Source organism: Xenopus laevis, chromosome 1L (assembly GCF_017654675.1).
Source record: "Xenopus laevis strain J_2021 chromosome 1L, Xenopus_laevis_v10.1, whole genome shotgun sequence".
In the NCBI taxonomy this organism is placed as follows: domain Eukaryota; kingdom Metazoa; phylum Chordata; class Amphibia; order Anura; family Pipidae; genus Xenopus; species Xenopus laevis.
In genome coordinates this window covers 165568189-165580798 of record NC_054371.1, presented here as the reverse complement: position 1 = coordinate 165580798, position 12610 = coordinate 165568189, and the positions used below count along the sequence as shown (strand labels likewise).

The window sequence follows — 12610 nt, the reverse complement described above, 5'->3', positions numbered from 1 at the left end:
ATGGAAGTTGGTATGTTGCAAAGAATTGGGAGAGCAGAGCATGTGCTGGCAGCTTCATATATATATATCCTCCAATGTGGATTTATTATCTGCAAAATGAACATTGGCTAGAATATTAGTCGATGTCCCTTTAAAGCCACAAAACATTAATGCAAAACTTTCGGAAAACGACTCCTCTGAACAGCTTGAACTTTCCTCTGTCTGTCTGCAAAATTGCTCACCAAAGTCTGTCTGAGTGGAGGAAATATAACACAGTCTGCATAATGCTTTGGCGGAGGCACCCTGTGAGCAAAAGGGAGGAGACGAGAGTTAATTCACATTTAAGAAGTGTCTAAGTAAACGCTGATCATGCTATGAGCAATAGCACTCTGCAACATTTAGAAAGTTACATTTCCTGCACGCTTATTATAGGGAGAGCAGGGAACATGGGTATCTTAATGGGCAAATCTTTATTTTCCTGTACATGTGAATTGGTACTGAGCATGATAGTCTGCCTCGGCTCATAGGGACCAGGTCACCACCCCCTTAGGCTCAGTCCCTCCCTTGCCTTGTTCCATTGAAAAGCTATGGATTATGTGACTTCTGTTCTTTGTAGTGGGTGGTGCACACATTCTCTGGACTGTTCAAGTCCCAAAAGCCATCACTTTACATGGAATAGGGTAAAGGATTGGTTACATGACACTGAGCATTAGGTGAGTGTGCAAACAGTGTTTTTCTTTTGCATAAGCCCAACTGAATGAGCTGATGTCAAGTAATGGTATACTTGTTTGTGTACTTGTTCTGAATTGCTCATTTTTTTACAAAGGTTTAATTTTACCTTGAATTTTGTTTCTTGGGGGGGCACTTTGATGTGCAATAAAATAAAATCTTGTTTGCCTACATACATTATTTATTTGTAAATACAACTGCAGTATCTCTATCCATTTCTGTTTGGTTCTCATGAAACCGTGTATCATAAATAGTTCTCCTGCAGTTCTATTCATCAGCAGGCGTCTGTAACATTGTTTCAGGAGCCTGGAATGCAAAGGCTACAGTAAAAACTGTTCTACATTGTTAGGACTTACCTTATGGTGTGTTTCAGAAAAGCTTTGGCCAGGGTTTGACTTTCTTCATTCCACTCAGTCTGGATCACATTGCTCAGAAACGCTTTAATCTGCAGCAGCTGCAAGAGAATGAGTTCTGTTGAATTATATTATTCACCAGGATCACTTAGACTATAGCTAATGACGTGTCAATTTTTCCTGCTGGCTTAAAAACAGTTTTGGCCCTCTCCTATCATATGTCAATTACAGGACTTGAATATACCTATTACTGCACTGTCGGCATGGAAGAGGAGAAAATGCAACATATGTCCGGTTGTTTCCCCTCTTCTTTACCTCATTTGTCACTTGCTGGTTTGTTGTCCAAAGCTGCCAAATAATTTTCTCATGTTCTGCCATAGTTTGTGACCTCAGAGGATGTGATAGGGACTTCTGGACAAAGAGAGGCTTTAGCGAAACAATGGGTATAGGGTCTGCTGACAGTGTCTTTTCAACGTTTAGACTGCTGCTACCTGCAGAGCCCAATGAAGCTAGCTTTCTAGGAAGAAATAACATAGGTTAACTGCAGCAGTGCCAAAATACCAGAACTATAAGTGCCTGAGCTGTTTCCCTACAATGCTATAGTGCAGGAATACCAAAGCCAATCTGTAAGATTATAAATATAAACCTGCACAGAAAAAACAAATCAACATCCCAGTATTGGTGGTCCTGCCTGTTGAATATTGTATTGAACGTATTCTGATCCTGACTTCATACTGATAGCCGCAATTGTATGGCTTAAATATCCAAATTCTTGTGTATAACACTTCCTATCCCCACATGATTGGTTATTTCAAAGTAGTGAAAATTAAACTAGATGAGTGTCCAGCTAGATTCATGCCCTTTCCGACTGCCACATACCTGCATGCTTAGCTAGCCAACTGTTCAGGTCAAGGGGCAAACAATTTGAGGAACCTTTATTCCCCTTATTAAGGGGAGTGGTTGTTGGACTTTATACAATTCCAGAACGCAGGTGTGTGCCCAGGAGGCCCCATTGCAAAAACTTTTTTCCAAGTCCAACCCTCAGCTGAATTGAGGGTGACCCACAACACTTGCAAAATCATGGTAAATTTGTGATTCCAAGTGCATTGCAGGTCACCCCTAACCCCCTCTGCTCCTTCAGGCCCCCAACTCCATTTAGGTCACAGGGTCTGCACCCTCTATAGTTGACCCCACTGCAAGATCCTCTAGCAAGTTCAACCTTTGTTCAGGGCCTTCTTTAGCTCATTTATTCTGCCATATTTCCAAGAATATCTTGGGACAGCAGATAAGTTTTAACCCCAAATCTAACCTGGGCTTTCAGGTGTGCATGGGAGAGAAAATAGGGGCCAGACAACAACATAAATTGGCATATTTTACACATTCTACCACAGAACACTTGTTAATTAAGTGACATGGCAGAAATGACAAATCTCTAAGCATCAAATAAAATGATCTAAGCACCAAATATATTTTTAAGGCATACCCACATATATTTATGCTATATTTAGTATACTCTACCTCGGCTGCTGATACCTTCTTGCAACCTCCATGCGTGTGTTGGCTGTGTGTCCAGGGTGAAACTCCTCACCTGTATACATTTGCCTCATTTTTTGCCTGTCACTGTTCAGTTGGTATTTTGTTAAAACAGACGCATGGCCATCTGATCCAAGCAGGGGTGTTACGCCGGTGTTACTGCCCGTGGCTAGAGAGCGGTGCACTGAAGCAGATCCATAAAACACAGCAAACTTTTACATGTCAGTACATTTCCTACCAGTTGATATGATATTGGGATGTTGGAGTCAGCAATAAAAGGAGAATGGAAACTAGAACTGATAAAGGGAACTGTGTTGCACTTATTCTTTATTTGGGACTTCTTAAGCTTTTCAGGCAATGACATTTGCCAAGTTGGGTACACAATTCCTTGACCAAGCCACACCTAACTTGTCTGGGTACAGATAAATTTCACACTCACATTCACCCCACCTCCCCCAAGTTAAACTTTATTTTCCCCCTGACTTGGTTGTTCTGCCTCCAGAGTGATGTCACTTGCAGCAAGGAAGGGGCCGGGGGTATAGTGAGTCAGTGGTCCAGGCTGGGTTGCAGGTTCTGGGGTTGGGTATGGGTTGGGCGCTAGTTTCTCCAACCAGATCGCACAGGACTCTAGAATGTGGGGCGTTAAAGGGGATGTTAAGGCTATAAAATAAAATCCCATTTTCACTTTCTTTAATGAAAAAGAAATTATCTCCAATATACTTTAATTAAAAAATATCTACTGTTTTTTATAAGAAACCTGACAGTATGCAGTGAAATTCCCCCTTCGTTTTACTTGCTCTGACAGCTGCAGATAGGAAACTTCAGACGGTCCCTAACTGCTCTGCAGGGAAACTATCATACTTTCAAACGGCAGGGGGATCCCCCCCCCCACCTTACTTCCCAAAACTTAAGCAGCTTTGTTTGTTTCCCTGTAGAGCTGCTGGTGAATGTGTAAAGAATTGTATCCACAGACCCAGTACAGTCTGCATACAGTGGTGTGAAAAACTATTTGCCCCCTTCCTGATTTCTTATTCTTTTGCATGTTTGTCACACAAAATGTTTCTGATCATCAAACACATTTAACTAATAGTCAAAGATAACACAAGTAAACACAAAATGCAGTTTTTAAATGAGGGTTTTTATTATTTAGGGAGAAAAGAAATCCAAACCTGTGTGAAAAAGTAATTGCCCCCTGAACCTAATAACTGGTTGGGCCACCCTTAGCAGCAATAACTGCAATCAAGCGTTTGCGATAACTTGCAACGAGTCTTTTACAGCGCTCTGGAGGAATTTTGGCCCACTCATCTTTGCAGAATTGTTGTAGTTCAGCTTTATTTGAGGGTTTTCTAGCATGAACCGCCCTTTTAAGGTCATGCCACAACATCTCAATAGGATTCAGGTCAGGACTTTGACTAGGCCACTCCAAAGTCTTCATTTTGTTTTTCTTCAGCCATTCAGAGGTGGATTTGCTGGTGTGTTTTGGGTCATTGTCCTGCTGCAGCACCCAAGATCGCTTCAGCTTGAGTTGACGAACAGATGGCCGGACATTCTCCTTCAAGATTTTTTGGTAGACAGTAGAATTCATGGTTCCATCTATCACAGCAAGTCTTCCAGGTCCTGAAGCAGCAAAACAACCCCAGACCATCACACTACCACCACCATATTTTACTGTTGGTATGATGTTCTTTTTCTGAAATGCTGTGTTACTTTTACGCCAGATGTAACGGGACGCGCACCTTCCAAAAAGTTCAACTTTTGTCTCGTCGGCCCACAAGGTATTTTCCCAAAAGTCTTGGCAATCATTGAGATGTTTCTTTGCAAAATTGAGACGAGCCTTAATGTTCTTTTTGCTTAAAAGTGGTTTGCGCCTGGGAAATCTGCCATGCAGGCCGTTTTTGCCCAGTCTCTTTCTTATGGTGGAGTCGTGAACACTGACCTTAATTGAGGCAAGTGAGGCCTGCAGTTCTTTAGATGTTGTCCTGGGGTCTTTTGTGGCCTCTCGGATGAGTTGTCTCTGCGCTCTTGGGGTAATTTTGGTCGGCCGGCCACTCCTGGGAAGGTTCACCACTGTATTGAAATAGTTACACCGCACACCTGGAATTTTACTCACTTTTTCTGCTTTAGTGGTGCTGGTTATCCTTCGGCCTGACGTGGCCTTCCAATGGCAACAGTATCAATTATGGATCCGCACACACCAATTTTCTGCAGTTTTCTTTTATTTGTGTTCACCACCAGTATCAACGTTTCGGGGGGTACAACCTCCCTCACGAAGGGAGGTTGTACCCCCCGAAACGTTGATACTGGTGGTGAACACAAATAAAAGAAAACTGCAGAAAATTGGTGTGTGCGGATCCATAATTGAAAAGGTTCACCACTGTACCATGTTTTTGCCATTTGTGGATAATGGCTCTCACTGTGGTTCGCTGGAGTCCCAAAGCTTTAGAAATGGCTTTATAACCTTTGAAATTGAACTCAGGTGTGATAAACCACAGTTAAGTTATTTTTTAACAAGGGGGGCAATCACTTTTTCACACAGGCCCATGTAGATTTGGAGTTTTTTTTCTCCCTTAATAACATAAACCTTCATTTAAAAACTGCATTTTGTGTTCAATTATGTTATCTTTGACTAATAGTTAACGGTTTTTGATGAGCAGAAACATTTAAGTGTGACAAACATGCAAAAGAATAAGAAATCAGGAAGGGGGCAAATAATTTTTCACACCACTGTATTCTGATTATTAATCGGTATTGCTGTATCAGCTTCTATGGCAGATATTATTTGACTTGTGCTGTTTTGATAATTTAAGACACGTGTGTCCAAACTTTTTGCAAAGAGGGCCAGATTTGGTGAGGTGAAAATGTGTGGGGGCCGACCATTCAGCCCGACATTCTTTGAACCATTGAAATCATTTAACTCATTTAAACAAGGAATTGCGTAGCTGTAGCAGTAATATTTAGGCACATTAGTGAAATGATCTGCCACTTGGTCTATACTGCTGCCTGTGTGCTGAAGGTGTTAGTAATAGTTACATAGTTAAATTGGGTTGAAAAAAGACAAAGTCCATTTAGTTCAACCCCTCCAAATGAAAACCCAGCATCCATACACACACCCCTCCATACTTTCACATAAATTCTATATACCCATATCTATACTAACTATAGAGTTTAGTATCACAATAGCCTTTGATATTATTTCTGTCCAAAAAATCATCCAAGCCATTCTTAAAGGCATTAACTGAATCAGCCATCACAACATCACCCGGCAGTGCATTCCACAACCTCACTGTCCTGACTGTGAAGAACCCCCTACGTTGCTTCAAATGAAAGTTCTTTTCTTCTAGTCTAAAGGGGTGGCCTCTGGTACGGTGATCCACTTTATGGGTAAAAAGGTCCCCTGCTATTTGTCTATAATGTCCTCTAATGTAATTGTAAAGTGTAATCATGTCCCCTCGCAAGCACCTTTTTTCCAGAGAAAACAACCCCAACCTTGACAGTCTACCCTCATTATTTAAGTCTTCCCTCCCTCTAACCAGTTTAGTTGCACGTCTCTGCACTATCTCCAGCTCATTTATATCCCTCTTAAGGACTGGAGTCCAAAACTGAACTGCATACTCCAGATGAGGCCTCACCAGGGACCTATAAAGAGGCATAATTATGAAATGAATTATTGAATAGACACGTACTGGCACTTAGAGACGCGCTGTTTTCACATACTTCTTTAGGGCTGAAGGTGTCAATAGATGTACTGACAGCCAGTACAGTAAACTAAAGTGAGTGGCTCTACGTTCCAGTACGTGTCTATTACTAACACCTTCAGCACACAGGCAGCAGTATAGACCAAGTGGCAGATCATTTCACTAATGTGCCCAAATATTTCTGCTACAACTACGTGATTCCTGATCGCACTGTGCTGGGGGCCGTATTATATATTATTATGTGCATGGTCTTGCAAAGATATTGAACAAAGTTACAATATGGTGACCCCCTGTGGCCAACTTTGAAAGTATAAATCATTTGTTTAAATTAGGTTTCTGGTGCAGTAAGTTCATGTTTATGTTTAGTATACAAAATACAGCATTTCTAGCATTATTCTATTTTAGACTTTAGTTCCCCTTTAAATCACCTACGAGAAATTACAATAAAGCCCTACATTATTAAGTAAAATGTTCTGAATGTAACTACAGAGGAAGCAGACCCTGCGACTGCAGGGGGGCCAGGAGGTATAGGGGCCCCATGTGGCCCTAAATTATACAAAATTTCAATAAATATTGGTAAAAAAGGTCACCCTCTAAACATTTTGGGGGCCTGAAAAATAATTTGCTGTGGGGCCCAGTAATATGTAGTTACACCACTGGTGGTGATGCTACTGAGCAGGTGCAAGCCTGAGGCTACAGTAGGGATGATTGGAAAGTTGCCTTGGCAGGGGAATTTTTCCAGAAAAAAACCTCACTCAGCCTGAGAAAACACTGGGGGGGGGGTAACATATTTTCACCCCTCGCTGAATATTTGTGTTTCCTTGTCCTTTAATAATGAATAAAAGGCAAAGCAAGCAGGTCTCAGGGATAAGGCTCACATACCTTCATTGTTCTTCTCTCGCATTACGAGTTCATATTTTAGATCTGCAAAAAGAGAAATAGTTTAAGGGATCCTGTCATCGGAAAACATGTTGTTTTTTTTTCAAAACACATCAGTTAATAGCGCTACTCCAGCAGAATTCTGCACAGAAATCCATTTCTCAAAAGAGCAAACAGATTTTTTTATATTCAATTTTGAAATCTGACATGGGGCTAGACATTTTGTCAATTTCCCAGCTGCCCCTGGTCATGTGACTTGTGCCTGCACTAGCAGGCTGCTGTTCTCAATGTAACTGAATGTGTCTCAGTGGGATATGGGTTTTTACTATTGAGTGTTGTTCTTAGATCTACCAGGCAGCTGTTATCTTGTGTTAGGGAGCTGCTATCTGGTTACCTTCCCATTGTTCTTTTGTTTGACTGCTGGGGGGGAAAGGGAGGGGGTAATATCACTCCAACTTGCAGTAAAGAGTGATTGAAGTTTATCAGAGCACAAGTCACATGACCAGGGGCAGCTGGGAAATTGACAATATGTCTAGCCCCATGTCAGATTTCAAAATTAAATATAAAAAAAATCAGTTTGCTCTTTTGAGAAATGGATTCAGTGCAGAATTCTGCTGGAGCAGCACTATTAACTGATTCATTTTGAAAAAAAAATGTTCCCATGACAGTATCCCTTTAATTCAGTGTGAGGATTCATGGCTCGGCTCACATGTATATTTGGACTAACCCCAGGAAGCAGCGTGTTGGGCCAGTACCTGAGTTCTGCTTGTTCAGCAGGTGGATCTCCTGGTGGAGGCTATGCAGGGTGTCGGCGTGTTCCCTCTGCAGGAATTCAATTCTTTTCTCTAACACAGACACCTTCTTGGCCAGACAGGCAGAGGGTTCAAGCCCAGGTGGCACTTGTGCCAGAGTGAGAAGCCTTGGAGGTGACTGGGATCCGGGATCATCATTTGACCTTGCAGATAGCGAGTTGCTGGACATGGAGGAATTGCTCATCTTGATTACACTGCCTGTCACAATTAACTTCAAGGCCACCCGGGTCTCAATGCTTCATATACCAAAGGGAAGAGAGACTTAACTTATCAGTGACTTCCAGCACGGCAGCTTTGTATCGGTTACTATGGTGACTACGTCACATCCGCTGCTGCCGGCTCCTGTCACTTGCAGTGCTCCTCGGGTTACACAGTACAAAGAAACAGAGTATGGCATGGGGGCGTCATGTGACGTTCCATTAAATCTACTAATTCTCCTCATTCCCTTTGTGACACTGATTATAAATGAGGACTGACTTTAGGGTAGAGCAGCGAGAACCTTTGCACCAAGGAGGCTCTGTCTTTGTAGCCAGTCATTAATAGCAATTCATTAGTCATTAATAGCAACTCATTAGTCATTAATAGCAACTCATTAGTCATTAATAGCTTTGCAGGGGCCAGTTAATCCAATTGTTGGGGAATGTAACAAATGGCTGAAAGAAAAATAGATAAAATGCTGCCTTGAATAATCCTATAAACCTTAAAAGAAACTGTAAAAAAAAAAAAAATGTTGTAAGTGATAATTCCATTGCTGCAATAGTCACTTGGATTTAAATGATGGACTACAGTAAAGCCTCCATTTTACATCCTCTGATTTTGAAGGGAGTTTGTCTTGGGAAAAGTTTTTTTTTACAAAACACATCAGTTAATAGTGCGGCTCCAGCAGAATTCTGCACTGGAATTCATTTTCAAAAGAGAAAAAAGTTTATATTTCATTTTGAAATGTGACATGAGGCTAGATATGGGGACGGGTTCCCAGGTACCCCCAGTCATGTGACTTGTGCTCTGATAAACTTCAGTCACTCTTCAGTCACTGCTGCACTGCAAGTTGGAGTGATATCACCCCCCAAGTAAAACAAAGGGGAAATCTCACTGCATACAGTCCGATTTATCATAAAACAATACACAATTGTTAATTGAAGCATATTGGAGATCGATTTCTTTTTCATTAAAGAAATTAAAAATGTGATTGTTTTTTTTTTTGCCATTACATCCCCTTTAAGGAAGTTGCTGAACTACAAAATTTGGAGGGTTATTGACCTGTTAGGGGTTAATCACACTGGTGGCTATTTAAGGAGACGTGTATTCTGCTCGACACAATAAATTCACAGCGTTGAATTGTTTCAATGTGCTGGCTCTGGATTGCCATTTTTGGGATTCAACAGCCATGCAGTGAGATACTGGGAACCAGATTAGTGAATATCTGAGAACCAGATGGGACCTTGACTTAGAAGGTCTGGCCTGAAAGGTAGAGTGAATGGTGTGCCCACTGTCATACTCACAATGTCTGCGAACCAAGTCCTTCGTGGCCATGCCGGCACCACTAATATCGTGGGAACCATCTCTCTGTGTATCTTTGCCAGTAGTCTGGGAATCATCGGAATCGGTGGAAAGGCATGGCTGGAACTATCACTTCTTTTCGGAGTAGTTCTTGTATGATGTCGTGTATGGCTGCTGCTTTTTTGCATCAATAGAGATTGAAGAAGGAACAAATCGATTTCTTTGAAAAGGAATTTTGTAACCTGATGAAAGGATTTGAAGTACCCACTGGTCTTGGATTGTGAGTTCCCATTTGGAGTGAAATTTTTGAAGGCAACCTCCGACTGGTATAGAAGGGAGATGTTTTGTGTTGGAGTCAGGAATCCTGTGTCTTGGCAGGACCTGATCTTTTGTTGGTTCTGGGCTGAGATTGCCAAGATTTGAATTTCTTGTTTGCTGATTGAGAGGTATTTGGCCTCTGTCTGTAGGAAGATTTCTGTGATGAATTCCAAGATCTATGATGATAATTTCTCTTATAAAATTCTCTTTTGTTTCGATTTCCTTGAGGGAGAAAAAACTCTTTACCACCTGTCACATCAGCAATGATTTTCTTGAGTTCGGAACCGAAAAGGTAAGAACTTCAAATTTTAGAGATGTCAGCTTGTGCTTGGAAGTGGAATCCCCTGCCCACTGCCTCAACCACAATGCTCTCCTAGCAGCGATGGAGGTAGAAGAAGCCTTGGCTGCGAGCTTAGCAATTTCTAATGCGGCATCACTGAGGAAGGAGAAGGCAGCAGATATTTTTACTAAATCTAGTGTGGAAGGATCCTTCTTTTTTATATCTTGACACCAGTAACATGCAGTTTTGGCTACCGACAGTGCCGCAGATGCTGGGCGAAATATGGCAGTTGTACTTAGGAAACCTCTCGAGAGCAGAGTCCATTTTTTTATCCATGGGATCTTTGAAAGAACCCGCATCTTCAATAGGCAAGGTGGTATTTTCTTAAAGTCTGACAATAGCTGAATCCGCCTTAGGAGATCAGCTTTAAACTCTTGGATTTGTTGCCCAGCACTCTATCTGCTTTGGAAATAGGAGTTTGAGTTTCCGCTATTTCCAATGTATTGCAAATGTGTATGAGGAGTGTCTTGACTTCCTCAGGTTGCTTGTTTGCAGAAGGTGTGTGATCTGAGGAAGATGAAGATGCTTCAGAGTCAGTACTATGTGATTCACTGTCTGAGTGTGAGAGCTGGATGTAGAAGCTTCTAGCTTCTGTCTTTTAAGCGGTTTACTCTGACCTTTGAGGACCTATGACACTTAAGCTTTAACCTGACCCTGGATCCAATCCACTAAGTGAGCCATTTGGTTGGTGTCTTGTGCAGGGCTAACAGACTCCTGTGTGACTGGAATACTCTGTTCCTGGCCAAGAGGGGTAGTGCTGGCTGATGGCAGCGAGTGAACTTGGGCAGCGGTAGTAATTATGTTAAGCATAAGATTCAGATTGCTGACAATCAGACTCAGAGTCTATAGTGTGCAGCATGGGCAATTTATCAGGGGAGGGAGATCTGGAGCATTTTCGTTTCCTACCCTTTTGTGTAGATTTATAAGCCTTCTTACTGCGTGCAGTATGTTTGTCAGAAGCCATTGCATGGATCAGATCCAGTAAATCGTCCTGAGCCGTCATAGTAGCTTAATAGCTTGCAAACAGAACCGTAATGTGCACTAGATTGGAAATGGGGGCGGAAGTGACATCATGTGTCCGCTTCGTGCCGAGCTGACCGCTGCATTATGGGACTTGTAGTCCGGAATTGTGCCTGAAACTGTAGCGCAGAGAGTTCAGAAACCAAGAGATTGGTAAGGGGCTCACTTGTGGAGCGCATGCAAAGGCACATAGGTCAGCAGGCAAGGGCTCTCAACGTGAGGTGGAATAACCGGAGCACACTAAATCAATAGGTGGGCTCACCGTGGGAGCGCGCCATCATGGGAAGGGGATCAGGCCTGAGGATTACATGCATACATACTAGGGAAGCACACATACAGGATGGGCTTAACCCTGGAGCTCACCAAAGATCTTCGTTCTGGGCTCAAACTGAGGAGCACACAGGGGGCTCACTGATAAGGAGCACTCAAGAACCTTTTCTTGTCTTTTAACTTGATTTCTTATTATTTTGTATGGAGAGGAGGAAGATATGTTCGCCCCCGAGCAGGACAAACAAAAAACTGATGAAGTGGAAAACGGGAAGAGGAGGAGCTCAAGAAAGAGTTACTGTTTGTCCTGCCTCCAGAGGGGAGAACATTAACCCCAGATGTCCTGCACTGACAGGTAGGGACCATAGGGCAGACCGCATAAAATATTTTAACATAATGGTGTTACTAGCGCTTTAAAGTAAGACCTTGAAAAGTAGGATTCTAGCACTAGGAAAGGCAAAGATGCCCATGGCTAACATGAAATATGCAGTCAGAAAAACCACTATAACTTTTTTTAATATTAGGGCAATGACAAACATTTGTTGCCTGCAGAAGATCTCCACTCCCCTGAGGACAATCTGAAAATACTTTTTAATCAAGTGTGTATATTATTCCACATTTTCTCACTGCATGTAAATATTTTACATGTGGTTACCTCCACTCTTCTTGAATAAAAAGTATTTTTGGATGTTTTGTTGCACATGGAAGATGGGATCTCATGTGCATTTTAGGTCTGTCATTTCCCTTTAAACGTAAATTACAAATGTAATCTTTGTTTTCAGGCAAAAACAAAATATTTGTTTAAGATAGTTTCCCTTTTGTTTCACGAGTCTCCATTACTAAGGGCATGGGCACACCGAGTAGATCATCCACTTTCCTTCACTTGCATTTGTACACAGGTAAGGAAAGCAGATCTGCTTATTGCCTATTGACACACACAGCATTGGCCTGTGTGGATCGACAATGAGCAGATTCTGGCACAAAATTGGAAACGTTTGCTTCTCCACGTGGACATCCACTCAGCGTACCTTTACACAGCCACGATGTACTGGTCAATGAAGCTACACAAAGGAGCAGATGACAGTGGATCAACTTTCCTCTGCCTGTGTATAAAATGCAAGCTGAGGAAAGTGGATGATCCGCTCAGTGTGCCCTTACCCTAAATGTGATGATGTAATCATTCAC

At 42.1% G+C, this 12610-nt stretch overlaps 1 protein-coding gene across 1 annotated transcript; it reads right to left on the bottom strand.

Annotated features, from left to right (window-relative positions):
• Positions 1 to 125: 125 nt before the first annotated feature.
• Positions 126 to 12493, bottom strand: LOC108716031. The gene is made up of 6 exons (XM_018261841.2): positions 7924 to 12493; positions 7172 to 7213; positions 2580 to 2778; positions 1377 to 1578; positions 1065 to 1162; positions 126 to 282 (listed from the first exon to the last, which is right to left on the bottom strand). The coding sequence occupies exons 1-6, from the start codon at positions 8162 to 8164 to the stop codon at positions 147 to 149; spliced, it is 918 nt and encodes a 305-aa protein (XP_018117330.1). The 5' UTR covers positions 8165 to 12493; the 3' UTR covers positions 126 to 146.
• Between the last annotated feature and the right edge of the window lie 117 nt (positions 12494 to 12610).